At 34.1% G+C, this 17297-nt stretch overlaps 1 protein-coding gene across 7 annotated transcripts in view; it reads right to left on the minus strand.

Moving 5' to 3' along the window:
• Positions 1-17297, minus strand: part of ARHGAP32 (Rho GTPase activating protein 32) — a 311991-nt gene that overhangs the window by 34232 nt on the left and 260462 nt on the right. For all 7 annotated transcript variants that reach the window (XM_073903977.1, XM_073903975.1, XM_073903974.1 and 4 more), the window contains one exon: positions 5080-5229. In XM_073903977.1, the coding sequence (XP_073760078.1) occupies positions 5080-5229 (150 nt within the window). The remainder of the gene's footprint in view (positions 1-5079; positions 5230-17297) is intronic.

Here is a 17297-nt window from a genome sequence, read left to right on the forward strand (position 1 = left end):
CAGAACACTCAGTTTGTTTCCTGAGATTAAGAATTCCTCATATCAGTGAGGTCATATGATACATGTCTTTCTCTGATTGACTTATTTCACTCAGCATAACACCCTCCAGTTCCATCCACGTTGTTGCAAATGGCAAGATCTCATTCCTTTTGATGGCTGCTTAATATTCCATTGTGTATATATACCACGTCTTCTTTATCCATTCATCTGTCGATGGACATCTTGGCTCTTTCTACAGTTTGGCTATTGTGGACATTGCTGCTATAAACATTGGGGTGCACGTACCCCTTCGGATCCCTACATTTGTATCTTTGTGGTAAATACCCAGTAGTGCAATTGCTGGATCGTAGGGTAGCTCTATTTTCAACTGTTTGAGGAACCTCCATACTGTTTTCCAGAGGGGTTGCACCAGCTTGCATTCCCACCAACAGTGTAGGAGGGTTCCCCTTGGAGAAAGCCGATTTTTAACCATGGCAAAATACTGCCTAAAATATAAGGTCCTTCACAGTTGCACTTATTTATTGTTACCATATTTCCATATTTCACAACTCTAGGCCAAATGAAGTCTCATCTTTTGCCATACAAACCAGTCATTTTTTAAGTCCCTCAATTTCCTGGTAGAGGAAAAACAATTTCCTCTCCCTGGTCTCTCTTCCTACTATCACCTTCTTATAGAAAAACTCTTGGCTGTTGAAAACCTAATTTAACTATCCCTCTTAAGCAAGCCTTCTTTGAATATCCCCAAGGAGAGGTAGCCCTTGTTCAGAACAAACTGAGTGTTCTGAGTGGTGGGGGGTGGGAGGGATGGGTTGGCTGGGTGATAGACATTGGGGAGGGTATGTGCTATGGTGAGCGCTGTGAATTGTGCAAGACTGTTGAATCACAGATCTGTACTTCTGAAACAAATAATGCAAGATATGTTAAGAAAAAAGAAAAAGAAGGTAACCTATGTTATAGGTGCCCAAAGAACTATGTCATTTTGAAATATTATTTGCTTGTTTATACAACTATTACCCTTTATTAGTCATGCTTTTAAGGAGCAAAAACATGTTTCATCCATCTTTGTATATTCAAAATCCAGGAGCATGTCTTGAAACAAAGTACAAAATTAACAAATGAATTAATTTATAAGTGCCCTTGTGAGCCTGACAAAGTTATATGACCAAGTCAGCAGAGTAGAGCAATCTTATTTTTCGTAAGAAACTGTATTCATTTTCAAAGTGTGCTTTCTACCTCTAAAGATGTCCAAGAAGTTTAGTAACAAGAAAGGGACTGCATGTAGATGGTAGAGATGAAGGGTGGGCAGAGTTGCCAAGTATTTTTTGTGGACTCATTTTGATATTATAAGCAATCTCTATGTCAAATTGACAGGCAAAATATAAAACATCTTTATGAACTTGAGTCCTACTTCTAATATTGTTCCATCGATAACCTCAGTGCCTTAGGTTTCTATCCTTACAAACTAGAAGTAAAACAAATTAGAACCTGGAAAATTTCTATCACCTACTTCAAAGCAAATATATTTAGAGATTATTGGGTAACTAACATAATGACTTAAAGGAAGGAAAACAAAGCTTTAATTATTTTTCTTAAAAGATACTTCTCATTATGTATGCTCCAAATTAGCATGCTAACTCACCCTGGTACATAAAGCCTTTCAGAATACAGGGTTTTATTTCTGTATTATCAGGCTCTCTTAGTATGCATTATAGAATCTTCACAAAAATAAGCTAACATCCATTAAAAAGTATAGATAATTTTCTTGGGGCTCTCACAAACATGTGATATTAAATTCATACCTGCTTATATTCTCCCAAACAAGTAGGCAAACTTCAAAAATATGGGGAATTAGAAGTCTTTCCCTGATAATTTGGCTAAGGCTCTGCAAACATAATACTTCATGGAAAATATCTGAATTGTTTCTTTACATTTTATGTTCCCTAGGTAAAAAGACTGAATGTCCACAGAATCACATAATGGGCCTTTATAAATAAAATTACACAACTGAACAGTATTATTACTTAGAATTTTTTTTTAATTTTTTTATTGTTATGTTAATCACCATATATTACATCATTAGTTTTTGGTGCAGTGTTCCATGATTCATTGTTTGTTCATAACACCCAGTTTTAGAGAGACAAATGAAATAGTTATTTAAAATAGGTAGCAAAACAAAAGAGAAAAGCATAAACTTTCATTTAAAAAAAAAGAGAGTAGAAACTGAAGAACAGTATCAGAAGAGAAAAAGAAAAGATTTGGTTTCTCTTTTCACTAACATATAAGAAAGCAATATGGGAATGCAATATATTATTAGAAGAAATCCTAGTTAGAAAAGGCATCTTATTAGCCATCTTTTCCCTCCAAACCATCTAACAATCCAGGCATGTGCACAGTAAACAATGGCCCAGTCAAAATACAGCAGTAGAAACCTCCAAACTGGTTCTTCCAGAAGATGATAGGACTTTAAGAATTATTCCCACACTCTCCAGTAATACACTTCCGATCCACTTTTTTTTTTTAAGTTTTTATTTATTTGACAGAGAGAGACACAGAGAGAGAGGGAACACAAGCAGGGGGAGTGGGAGAGGGAGAAGCAGGCTTCCTGCCGAGCAGGGAGCCCAATGCGGGACTCGATCCCAGATCAGGACCTGAGCCGAAGGCAGACGCTTAACGACTGAGCCACCCAGGCACCCCCCAAACCACTTTTATTTAGTATTTATATCATCATGGCAACATAATAAGAAGTACATGTCTAAACTGAAACTGATGACCCTTAAGATTAGAATCATGGCAAAGAAAAGTATGCGGTAAGTAGGACACGAATTGGTCTTTGGTTTTTCTTGACAGTTGCGGTTTCATTTCTGTCCTTTTCTCTCTCACTCACTCACTCATCAAAATCATTTATTACATCCCTTCTATATGCATACATTCTGTGATAGAGATGAAAGAGTCAACTTCCATTGTCAACGTGGTGGCTTCTGGGCCAGGACAGGAGTACACTGGTATAGTATTACTTATGATTTTTGGTTAGGAAAATATGACTATCTAAAGGATTAATTTCAGGGGTTATTTGGGCCTTGTTTTTTTTTTCCCCAGTGTGTGCTCTGATTATAAAATTTCTGTATATTTATGAGCACCTGGGTGGCCCAATCGGTTAAGCATCTGCCTTCAGCTCAGGGCATGATCCCAGACCCCTAGGATCGAGTCCCGTATCGCGCTCCCTGTTCAGCAGGGGGGGTGTTGCTCCCTCTCCCTCTGCCTCTCCTCCTTGCTTGTGTTCTCTCTCTCTCTAATAAATGAATAAAATCTTTAAAAAATTCTTCTATATATTTACAGCAGTTTTTCTAAAAAGCCACTTGTTCAAACATAGAAATATGTTCAGGCAACAGAGTTTCCTCACTTTGAGTTTTTAAATTCTTGTATTTTGTACCAACTCTTAAGGTTTTTTTTGTAGAGAACCAAGTTTTCTACAAAGTCTCACTTTTTTGCAATTTCATTTCAAACCTCGTTTTAAGGAAGTTTGGTTTCAAATATGTGCAGCAAATAAAACAAGTCCTATAAAAAAATAAATGATACCTGAAAACTCTTTGTTCTGCTAGAATAAATGTATCATAGTTACGGGATACATGAACCCTGTAGTTATTAAAATCTATTATTTTTCAGAAAAAAATGATATATTGGCATCTGTCCTCTCCTACCATACTAAGAATGGAAACATACCCGAAACTTCTAAGTACAACTAAAACTTGCTAGCTGAATTGATGTGTGAAAACTGAAGACATGACAGAACAAACTAGAAAACACTCCTTCTTATTAATATCACAACCAAGCAAGGCTGAACAAAATGAGATATAAAAGAGATAAAAATGAAAAAGAGGTAACAAAAAAAACCCTAAGATAACAAAAAACATCTGACTCTATAATTAAGGATGCCTAGGTAAATGACAAGTTATCTACAAAAAAATACTATGTGACAAGATTTAAAAAAAAAAATCAGTTCTTTAGATAACAATATAATCATTAAGCAACTCGATTATAAGCATTATGGTTTGTGGTAGCTGAAATGCTGTTAAGATCATTCTGAGTAATCCTGGCATCAGAGATCACTAAAAGAATTTTTTTTAAATGCTTTGTCAGGTTCCTACATGATTTCTTACAACACTTTGTATAGAAGAAACAGATCAGGCTTGTCACTTGCTCCGACAGGGAGGTGCTCAAAAGTTTAGAAAGCGTTAACAGGATAATCTCTCTACAAAGTTAATTATTCATTAGGAATACAATTCAAAGAATGAGTCATTTAGCAAAACAGTACTCTGAAATGAGCTTTCATCTTAGAAAAACCTGGTATAAAATCAATTTTATATAGAATAAGGACACTATTTTAAAGCCCAAACTAAAACAATATTATAAGGAAGAATGATTATACACATTATATAATTATATCTATGTAGCTATCCATATTTATACCTCCTCTCTCCTCATACTATGTATATACTACATAAATATACCATTCTTCCTTGTGATTACTGTTTGCACTTAGACTTTAAAATATTATGTATTATGTTTAACTTTTTCCTTTCTTCCTATTCATTCATCCCCCTCCATCCATTCATCTAACCACTGAATTCTTGAATCAGATTTTAATTTATAAAGAAATTTAAATTTTTAGCAACAAAAGTTGGGAGACAGGCCATGGTATTTTATAGTCTCAAACTTTGACTTTTTTTTTCAAAATACAAATTAAATAATCCACAATAAAATGTGAGAGGAAAACTGGCTGAGAAAGCTATCTAGACAGATATAAAAATAATGAAGTCTAACAGTGCAGTTGTGCCCTTCGTGGGAAAGTCTTACTCGTCCTAGATAGATCACAAGTATCTCTGATGTTAAAATGCATTCTTAAACCTTCTTTATTCTCAGTTATCTCAGAATTCAAATGAGTACGTGAAAAGTTCGATACCGTGCTGCTGAGCTTAAATGGAATAGATATTGCTTGCATATCTGCTTCAAAATGGATTCTAGAAAATCAATATGGAGAGGTCAAAACTGAAATTATGAGATTATAAATTTTATTTTTACCTTCAAAACCAGAATTCAGAAGGTGCTCCCCCAGGTCACAACCAAACACCCTCTCTTTCAAAATCCCCCGCTGCTTCAGCTTCTGTTTTGTTGGACGAGACTTCATGAATGTGCGTAAGAAAGTAATGAGCTTGCCGTGCTTTTTAGACACTAAAAAATAATAATAAAGAGGAAATACCTTAGTTGTGACAAGAAGTTACATTTTTACTTAGTGTGAAAAAACAACAGAGATCTCAACAGGCTAACTGCAAAATAACCTATTACAAATACACTTTATATTCTGTAGGAAATTTTCAGCAGAGGTTTAGGCAACAGTTATATTCTGTAGGAAATTTTCAGCAGAGGTTTAGGCAACAGTAGCTTTATAAATAACTTCATAATTTTACATCTTCTTCTCACCATCTTGTAATCTTGATGCGATTGTCAGCAAATTTAAGTATTCTCATCTGTGATCTATAAATTAAGGTTGGTAAACCAGCCGTCTTCCCAATGCATACCCAAGGATGACTTGGGATTATGACTGGGACTCGAGTTATACTCTACTATATTGCTTTGAAAATCTTTATAATAAGTAAGACCTAAACTGGTGTAAATGTGGTTTACATTTCTAGTCAATTTCTAAAATATTTTACATGGTGGTTAGAATTTTTAAAGTATTTGTAATCTGGAAAGAAAAACTGAAAAAAGAAACAACTCCCTCTTTCTCATTTTATAAAGAGGACAATCCCATTAAGATACAGAACACATCTGTCAAACTAATAGCTATATAAAAACACACATACATAATAAAAAACATTAGATCTTCTATTAACATACTTCTATAGTATACTAATATATCACCTTAATTCCTTTGTAGATAAAGGCAAGAAATAAGTACATTAATACGCAGTAAAATATTCCCACTGATATATTTAGAAAGACAACAGCAAAAGAATTGAAAGTAAACAAATCCCCAGAAAAATGACTCCTGAGAAGTGCAGCATAAAGAAAAAATTACTCTAGAAGTCAACATATAACAACTATCATAAGCTCAGAGATTAGTTGTGAGATAGACGCCACAATGGCCTCAAATCCTCCTACTCACTTTGCAGATGATTGCTGGGAGTCTTACCGAATCCTACTATGCATAGATTCTTGAGTGAACCCAAATCTTAAGTCCCCTGAACTGATGAAGCCTCCTGTAGGAATTCTGTGTACCAAGAGAATGTGTGGCCTGGGGACTCCAAGATGGCCTTAGATGGGTTTCACTTGTCTTCCATGTCTTTCCATTTTATGAGAAATACTATTTACAGACATAAGTATCTTTTCTATGAACTGTATGAGGGTGATCAACCATAATGGTTTGCCCATGTTCCCTGGAACATGAGACTTTCAGTGTTAAAACCAGGAAATCCTAGGCAAACTGGAACAAGGTAGTCATCCTAGACCATACACAGATTAAATAGGAAATTTATTTTTTTCTACATCTATTATTTAAAACTTACTTAGAATTGTCAGAATAATTTTGATGTGATCTCTTCTGACATGCCCTGAAACTCTGGGTAAATACAACCTCTCTTGTATCTTAGATTCCTTGCTGTAAATGTAAATGATGCACTCTCCTATCTGCTAGTGAGACATTTATAGCATACTTGGGTAACCTCAGAAGCATGTCACACATAATATTACTATATTAAAAGTCATTGGATTTGTAGGAGTATTGTTCTCCCTTAGCTGCTAGCAGATAATGTGTTACGCATCTTTGTTAAAGAGTGGCCGCCAAAACATTTCTGTTCATTCTCAAACATTTTCTACATAAACTTTAAAATAATTGTGACAAGATTTAGTAAAAAATACAAATGAGCTTGGTTTGCAATAATTTAACATATTTATATATGTACTTTTATATATCAACATTACAGTGATATAATTTGAAGATTTTGGAAAACTAAGAAATTTTAGTTTCTACAATATTCAATATTATCATCTGGAAATGGGGTGTGTCATCACTTTTCTAAACCTCTTATCTCTTTAAGTTTTCTAATTTTCTTTATGAAAAGATACATTCCACAAATATCTCAGGTTAGGAATATTGCTAAGTATTTTGCATTTCTTTGCTCCTCTTGTAGAATAGTACTTTACTTCAATTATGGCTTTAACTGGTAATTACCAGTATGCTAGAAAACAATTTCTTTATATATAGTTCAAATCTGATCATTTACTCAATTTTAAGAGGACTTTAGTCGATCCTTTTGGATTTCATGGATGTATAATTGCATCAAAGCAAATATGATAATTCTGTCCTTTTTCTGATAGAAATAAGTTTTTATTTGTTTCAGATTTTAATAATTAATTGGCCAGAACTTCCAAGATACATGTTAATAGTAGGCATTAGTATTTTGATGACAAATCTGACGAAAATACGTGTAGAATTTGACAACTGCATATGATGTATGTGAGAGAACATTCTTTTAGTCTCAAATCTCCAAGAATGTTTCACAGAAAAGGGAACTGAACTTTAAGTATTATTCATTCAGCAACAACTATAAAAGTGCCCACTATTTCTTAGGAACTGTTCTAAATCCTGAGATTATAGTGGGGAACAACTCAGACAAGCTCCCTGCTATCACAGAGCTTACTGAGGGGAGAAAGACAATGAACAATTAAATAAAAATACCAATATGGCCAGCATTTATTTTATACTTAGTAAGTGCTGGCAACTGCACAAGTGTTTATATTTACTAACCATTCATTTCACACAGAGCACTATAAGGAAAATACTATTATTATTCTCTTCTTCAGATGAAGAAACTAAGGCACAGAGTGCTAAGTAACAGTCGAAGGTCATATAACTAGGATTCAAAATCAAGTAGCCTGGCTCAAAACTCTAGCTCTAAGCCACTACATGATTCCACCTAAATTAAGACAACCAGGTAATTTCAGATTGCTTTTAACTGCTCGTAAGGAAACAGAGTGAAGTATTAATGGCAAGAGAAAAGAAACTACACTGGATAAGATGGTCAGGGAAGGTGTGAAGAAGTCACATCTGATTTGTAAGGCACTGAGTTAGTGGGTGAGGAAGACGTGGTATGAAAGGAGGCTGAAGAGGTATGCAAAGGCCAGGTACTAGAGGACATCGTATAAAGTTTGGATTGTACACAATGAGAACACACTGAACAGTTTAAACGTTTTAGAAAAGTTACTTTAAAAATAGCTCAATATGTGTATTAGAAACCCAAATGTGCATTACTAGGGAACTGGTTGAGTTAACTATGATCCTGGCTCGATCCCAGGACCCTGGGATCATGACCTGAGCTGAAGGCAGATGCTTAACTGACTGAGCCACCCCTGTTTGCCTTTTTTTTTTAAAAAGGAGGATCTCTACCTACTCATAAGGAGTAATCTCCAGAATATATTAAGTCAAAAAGGAAGGTAGAGAACAGTATATTTTGTATAAGAAAGGATGGGGAATACGTATATCACACACACATAACTTCACACAAACACATGTATGTGTGTACCTAAGAGTTTATTTTTGCAAAGGGAAACACTAGAAGGATAAAACAGAAATTAATAAAAATGGGTAAAGAAAATGGGTGGGGAAAGTAAAACTACTCTGAATATACCTTTTTATATAGTTTCATTTTTAAATTATGTTAACATTCTTTCTACATGTTAAACATAAAATTTAGAACATTAAAAAAGCAAATTCTAATTTTGAAAATAGCCTGAAACAATGTATCTAAAACACCAACTTGGTAACCTTGTCAACAGAGAGCAAATATTTTAAATGACTTGAAAACAGTAAACTGACCATGCTTAGGGGGATATATTCCAAGAACAAAAAAATACAAAGTAATATTTAATTTCATTCAACTGTTTTACTATTAGTAATAATATTGGTAGTGTAATTCTGAAACAATTTTATACATATTGTGGGACAAAACAAATATATTAATGTTGTTAGGAACCAAGGTTTTCAATGTGAGAGAAAGGAGATACAATAAGAAAATCAAAGAAGTCAAGGAAAAACCCCAGTCATGTTAATTTGAGTTGGAAATGTGAACATAAACTTCAAATTAAAATAAATATTTCTCCTAAGCTCTAGCCAGTGAAAAGGCTTAGAAACAATGACATTCCATTTGCAATGAACATCTTTGGTCTCAGGTGTGAGTTTCTAAATATTATTATTCCTTAATGAAAGAAACCAGGACTCCTTGGAGAAATGGCTGTTTGCAAGTTGATAGTAGGGAAAGCACAAGGTGAGATGGGGAAATTCTGTTGTAACAGAAAGCAAGGGAACACCCACACCCAGAAGGAGCCATGCCAAGACGACAGGTGAAGAGGTTCCCACTGGCCAGCTCTGGGACATAATGAAGATTCGAACATCACAACAAATGACCATAACTGATTGTAAAACATCAAATAAATAAAAATTCCTGTGCCCATAACACTCCCCAGAAGAAAGGAAGGAAGAAAGTGACAATTTTCAGCACAAATTGAGCTAGAACATTTTAAAAACCGCATGAGTTGTTTGCCACACTGAACTAGGCACCCCAATAGTAGAGAAAGGAATATATTTATTTCCTTCACATCAATTAGCAATATCATATCTGGAATGACTGGAATTAATTCTATATTAACCAGGAAATATACAGATTCACAATTCAGTGGTAACTGTATAGAAATAAATTATAATCATGATCTTACAACCAAACTCTCATACACAATAAAATTGTATTAGTCAGAGAGCAGCCTATGTAGAACTTTGGACTTTCCAGGACACTAGGCAGCTCTGACTCCATTTTTGGTGTGCTAAGTTTGGCTCACGAACAAGGAAACTTGGCCATCTTTTTCTGTTACAGTCAAGACTGTTCATGTTAACTTTTCCTAAATAGTGACATAAGACTCAATTAAGTAAGGGCTGTTACAGGAGACAAAATTAAGACCAGTGGAGTGTCATTACCAACTCCGTGTTCCCATTTGGCACTTGAGGCTTCTGGGAAATTGTGCCAGCATATGTACAATCTGGCTTCTACTCTGTGTGGCCAGGCACCTTGCTTCTGTTACCTTTCCAAAAACATTAAAATAAATTGGGAACTTTAAATCCAACTTGTAATGAGACTGGGGTGGGTGGGTGTGGTCTCCACCTACTAATCTGTATCCCAATCTGAGACACCAAAATAGCTAATGTTCATAAATGATGACCAGACATACTGTCTTAAATGACTTCTAAGTCTTCAAAGTAAGATTAAACTATGTTCTATACAGTTTTAGTGTTGCTGTTATTGTTGTTAATCTAACTGGCATTCTAATCCACTGCGGTCCACTGCGGTAGAAGACAGTTGTGGCAAAAGGCTCTGGCATCTATAATTAAATAATCAGTTATCCATCTAGATAGGTAAATTTCACTGTATTGGAAATTTAAACTAATAAAAATATTCAATTTGGTTATACTCAAATTTGAAGATCTAACAATACTTCCAAATCTAAATGTTTCTTCATATTAATTTGTTCTTTATATTTTCTTCCCATTTCTTAGACAGTAAAATGGCCAGAAAAAACTTACTATGGACACTGACACTGTCCCCCACCCATTGCTTTATAACAAACTAGAAAACTAAGTTAGTAAATCTACCTTTTGAGGAAGAGAAGTATGGAATACTGTCAGTCACATCAGAAGACTTCTATTGAGGAAGGTAGAGGGGAGATTTGGCTTTAGACAGTTAAGTGCTTATAAACCCATTTCAACAAAGCAACCTTGGATGCCACTACAAGGGTGTTAGGGTTAAGGTCCACCAAATATGCTGGATTACAAAAACAAAAATGGTAACAACAGCATTTCAACAGATAAAAGAGATCAAAAGTAAAACACAAACAATACTTAGACAAAAGCAAACCATGCCAGTTTATATTCAAATTCCCTATTCTGGAGTTAAAATGCAACATGGGCCACAATGCTAACTTCTTCCATGTTCCTCACACATGATAGATTTTACCTCTGTGGTCTTTTTTTTTTTTTTAACCAGAGAAAAACCCAACTAGACCAGTCTTTCCAGTAGTTAAAAGCTTTAGCAGTATGACACACAACATAATTATCTCCAAGGTAAATCTTTATGATACCAATAACCAGTTTACAGGGTACACTAAAAGCATACAGTTCAGTAAGCCATAGTGAACCTTGACATGGAGACATGGGGCAACAGGTGTTGCTAATTACACAGCATAATACTGCTCTAGCAAGACCAAAGAATTCTTACTTTCTCAATACATCACTGAAGCTAGACTTCTCTAAATTGGGTGGGTCTCAGAAATCTTCTAAACTGATTATAAAGCTGGGCTTAGATTAAGTTCCCAGGAAATTAAATTAAAAGATGATTTGTTCCAGATAATGACCTCAGCATTAGGTTTATTTGATCATAAGCACTGAGTTCTAAGATCTGTAATAAATTAGTAAAATCAAGCAGACAAATGACAGAGTAGAGGAGGAATACATAATACCTAAGGGGACTATCATTATTAAACCTAAGGTACATTAAAGTATGAGTATAATGTTTAGCATGTCCAGTGGATTTTCATGATTGTGCACAATATCCTTCTTTGCTTGACGTTTCCAAACACATATTAGATGCCATTTGGTGGAAATTTAAGAGGGGAATAGAAGTATAGGTAACTGGACTACATGATATTTAAGGATCTCATAACTTCCCAAGTTCTGTCTCTGTTGCAAACTTTGAAATATTTTGTTAGATAAATATGAAAATATTTGAGTTTAAAAACAAAATTCCATAAACTTGCTTTTATTTAAGGCTAAACAATATATCTATTCATACCAATAAACATGGAGAAAAGATTTTCCTCTGAGCAATGTCAAGTTGACTTTCTTACTTTGGTATATACATGGACTAATAAGTTCTAAAACTTCTGCTTAGTATCTTAAAAATGAATTTTAAGAGAAGAAAGAAAAAACTTCTTCTGGTTTTTTTTAATCTTTTTTTTTTAAGATTTTATTTATATTTGACAGAGAGAGAGAGCACAAGCAGGGGTAGCTGCAGGCAGAGGGAGAAGCAGACTCCCCTGAGCAGGGAGCCCAATACAGGGTTTGATCCCAGAACTCTGGGATCATGACCTGAGCCGAAGGCAGATACTTAACCGACTGAGCCACCAAGGTCCCCCAAGAAAAAACTGTTGAGAGGGAAAAAAAGCCTATTATAGTATGCTGAGTTTTAATCTCACTACTATTTAAAAAGCCTACTGGCCTAAAACTCGCTTAGACTGTTTTCAGGACAAACTGATTGGAAAAAGTGACCAGAAGACTAGGCCTGGGGGTTAGGATAGTCCTGGGAAATCAAGAGCTAAGGAACTGTTAGAAGTATTAGAGCCCTTTGTAGGTTAGGTATGTTTACTTTTTTTTTTTTTTAATTTTTATTTATTTATTTGAGAGAGAGAGAATGAGAGGGGAAGAGGGTCAGAGGGCGAAGCAGACTCCCTGCTGAGCAGGGAGCCCGATGTGGGACTCGATCCTGGGACTCCAGGATCATGACCTGAGCCGAAGGCAGTGGCTTAACCAACTGAGCCACCCAGGCGCCCAGGTATGTTTACTTTAAAAAATATTTTGATTATACAGAAAAGTTTAAGAGAATAATATGACAATATCAATGTACACATCATCTAGCTTTTTCAATCTTAACATTTAGCCATATTATTTCCTCAGATTTATTTTTCCTTTTTTTAAATTAAAAAAACTAAGCACTACAAATATAGAACCCAGTTATCTTCTCTGATCCTATTCTCATCCTGAGAGAACCTTTATCATGAATTCAGTATTATTACCACATATGGTTTTTTTTTTATTTTTAGAACAGCTTTATTGAGGTATACTTGACATACAATAAACTACATGTTTAAAATATATAATTCAATACATCTCGACATATGTACCTACCTTTGAAACCACCACCACAATCCAGATAATGAACAGACACATCTTAGTATAGGTTTCTGTAATTGCTTTCTATTTACCTATTTTTCTAGCTTGCCATTTAGGGGAACACTGTAAAACTGCCTTTTTTTTATTACTATATGTTAGCTAATTGACCACGTGTGTTTTTATACTTTATACATGTATGTAACCGTAAAGAATATATCCTATTATTTTAAATGTTTTTAAAATCTGCAGAAATGGAATCATACTATATTAAACCTTCTCCAAAATTATATATTTTGAGAAAATATAATCATGATTCAGTATATTTATTTTAACTACATTATAGTATTGCCTTATAAGTATATACCACAATTTAGACTTCTCCTACTGACTGTCTTGAGGGAGTTCCCAAGTTTTTGTTATTACCACTGATACTGTGTTGAGCAATCTTTTAAGTGTCTCCCTGGGCACATACGGGAGAACTTCTCTGACACTCAAGTTTAGACGTGGGATTGTTGGGTTGTAGAGTATATTATTTTTCAACCATATTTCTTACTGATGAGTAAGAATTCTTTATATAATCTGGAAATGAATCCTTTGTTAATTATTCATGTTACAAACATCTTCTCCCAGTCTGTGGCATATCTTTTATTGCACAAATTTTAAAATGTCTTTAAGTATGGTTTCCATGCTTTAAGATATCTTTCCAGTAAGGAAACGTGTAAGGTCAAAAACATATTGTCCTATTTCCTCTAAACCTTTTTCATTTTTTTGTTTTTTTGAACTTTTTTGTATGGTTAGAGTGAGGTTAAGATAGAATCATATTATTTTTTCCCTTCTGCATAACCAGTAATTTCATCACCTTCTGCTGAATACTCATTTTGACCACTAATTTTTAAGATTGATTCTTAAATGAAACATGTGTATGGTGTGTCCGAGGGGTCTGTTTCTGAGTCCTCTTGATTCTTTCAGTCTCTCTCTCCATTTATACCTCAATTTCTTAAGTTCTAGCACTTTACAAGTCTTAATATCTAGAACAGAATCCCCTCTACTTATTCTTTAAAATTGCCTTTATATTTTTTAGCCTTTTACTTTCATATGAATTTTAGAATCAGCCTGCCAAGTTAAAGGAGGAAAAAAAATGGGGGGGGGGGGAGTCTGATTAAAGCTGCATTGAATTATGGATTATTTTGGATGAGAACTGGCTTATGATATTGAGCCTTCCTGTCCACAAACACAGTAAATAAATCTCTCCAATTATTTGATTGATTTTTCATGTCCTTCAGTAAATTTTTCTCATCTTTTCCCATAAAAGTCATATGAACTTTTGTTATAGCTATTTTCGGGAACTTTATGATTTTTGCTGCTAATGTAAATGGTACTATTTTCTAAATCATATTTTCTAATTGTCACTGGTATATAAAAACACAATGACTGTGCTGTGAAGGACTGCTGTTTCCTTCCAGCTGTGTCCCTGCAAGTATGTCCATCATTTTCCTCATCTAGGAAAAAGTTAAAAATCTACCTGAGTTGTGATATTGTGAGAATTAAATAAGAATATAAGGCACTTAGTACTAGACAGAAAAAACTCAATTAATGTTGGGTGCTATTTCGGTCACCAAATAGTTTTTGTTCAGTAACCATGCTCAATTCCGTTCTAATAATTTGTAGATTCTTCTGGATTTGTAGACAATCATCAGCAAAGATGTACCGATTTGCTTCTTACTTTCCAGGCCGTTAGCTTCTTAGTTAATATCACTGAATCTCCAATGAACAATTATCTTGTTCTTGATTTAAATAGGTTGTTTCTTAAGTCTCACCATTCTGAATAAAATTTTCTTGGGGTTCTTGGATGGAAACCTTAACTATATTAAAGAAATTCCCTATGTTTAATTGCTAAGATAAATAAAATGAACAACTATTGACCTTTATCACATGATTTCTTTGCACCTCTTTAGAAGATCATTTAGTTTGTCTTGTTTAAGCTTTGAATGTGGTAAACTAAATTTACACCACTTTTAAGTCCGATGATGGGTATTAAGGAGGGCACGACTGCATGGAGCACTAGGTGTTATACAAAAACAATGAATCATGGATCGCTACATCAGAAACTAACGATGTATTGTATGGTGACTAATATAACATAATAAAATAAAATAAATAAATAAAAGTCTTGTTTTTATACTTCTATGATAAGTTCCCTTTACTCCTACTTCCCCGTATCCTTTCATGGATGTAAATGAGTGCAAGAGACTTGAGAAGGGAATAGCAATTAAAAAAATAAAGTCTTAAACCAAAGTTCCATCTCAGAAACTGTAATAAACACGGGAGTACTGTAAACATATTAGAAGTGACTTTCTTTAAATAAAGGAACACAAAATAATTCTATATAGTACAAGTGTAGACAAATAATTCCAAAAACAGAAAAACTGTAGTAGGAGACTGATGCCTTAAATGGCAGCCAAAAATATGGCACAGATTTAGATTTGCAGTCTTAAGTAAGGAGCTGAAGTGAACTGTTACTTAGTGTTTTCACATTTATTAATAGGGATATTGACAAGAGATACAAAAATTAACTCATTTTTAGCATGCACTGTCATATGTCCTGAAAGGATCTTTGGGCAACTGAGAAACATAGCTTTGGAACCAGTTTAGTAAACACTCACACCAGAGTGTTTATATGTAATATAATTGTAATATAATTCTTTAGTTTATAGCTTTAAGTTTGTTTAAATAGAAATGTAATATAATTCTTATTTAGTTTATAGCTTTGAGGATCAATTAAGTTACTCCAAACTAACCAACAAAGCTTTTATTTGAAATTAAATGAACTTGGAAATTAAGCTGTGATTCACTAGAATAATAATTCTACAAACCTTATAAAGAAAAATTTCTAGAGTTGAGCAAGATTCTAACGTGCCTCAAATATAAGTCACAAAATAAACTGAACCCAAAACACTTTTTCCAGTACTACAGAACCTTTGTAACTTTTCCTTTTGCATAATATAAGAGAACTTTAACATACATAAAGCTTTTAGGATGAATAATGACATAAAGGAAGCTCTTTAAGTCAATAAGTGAAAATACACATAAATAATTTTGATGATGTGTTTTTTTGATCTTACAAAAAACACCCTCCAAATCAGAGTAAAGGAGTTTCTTGCACACCAAACTTAAGAGCAAGTATTTACTTGATGGAATAAGGACCTGTCCAAGAAATTCTGTCACTGACTATTTTTATCTCTGAAAATCTTCTGGTCTATATTGTGTTAGATTTTCCTCAATCTGGCTCTACCCATGGCCTGTTCCAAACCCAATGATAAAAAACATAAATTGAATCCTAAACTAGATATTTTTTAAAAATTGAAGGAAAATCTAGAAAAAGTACTATCTATGATACAATAATATCATAACAATAATTATAGTATAGCTAATATTTATTGAGTGTTTACTCTGTGCGAGTGCTTTACATGTGTTAACCAATCTGGACTCAGTTAGTGTTAGCATCACACTCTAAATGATTTAAACTCAAAATATAAACCAGTATGTGATCACTAGAATTTTCTTAAAAGTAACAAGAACATGGAGCGCTTGGGTGGCTCAGTTAGTTAAGCATCTGCCTTCAGCTCAGGTCATGATCCAGGGTCCCGGGTTCGAGCCCCATGTCAGGCTCCCTGCTAAGCGGGGAGCCTGCTTCTCCCTCTCCCTCTGCTGCTCCCCCCAGCTCACACTCCTTCTCTCACTCTGCTCTCTCTCCCTCTCTCAAGAAAAAAAACAAAAAGTCACAAGAACAAGTATATTAAATAAAATCTAATTAATCTCCCATTATATTCAATGTGATGACTTTTAAATGTAATAAAGGTTATCAGAATGACACTTTTCCTCTTTTCTATGTATCCAGCTCCAATTATCAAGATGACCTAAGACTCATATTTCAATTTCTTTTCTTTAGTTTATTTGGTGCTATCCTACACTAAATATATGGTTTTTGTATGTGATAAAAATATTCAATAAGCATAAAATGTTAGGAATTCTATTTAAAGATTTACAAACACATAATTGAACCAATAGCCTAGTAATTGAAAGCTTTAATGCCTTTCCATTAATAAAACAAATAGTCCAATGAAGCTCATCCATCCAATCATACCTATTATTGGCCAAGCATCAGCAGGTGAAAATGTACTGGACCATGAATGTGGAGATACGGTGTTTTAGTCCTGATTCTGCCAATAACTTGCTGTTGGATTTTAGATGAGATAATTGGCCAGTTTAGATGTCAGTTTAATAATATGAAAAATGAGAAGTTTATCCA

The sequence above is a fragment of the Callorhinus ursinus genome, unplaced genomic scaffold (assembly GCF_003265705.2).
Source record: "Callorhinus ursinus isolate GAN/ISIS: 27379988/994484 unplaced genomic scaffold, GSC_fseal_2.0 scaffold19, whole genome shotgun sequence".
Classification (NCBI taxonomy): domain Eukaryota; kingdom Metazoa; phylum Chordata; class Mammalia; order Carnivora; family Otariidae; genus Callorhinus; species Callorhinus ursinus.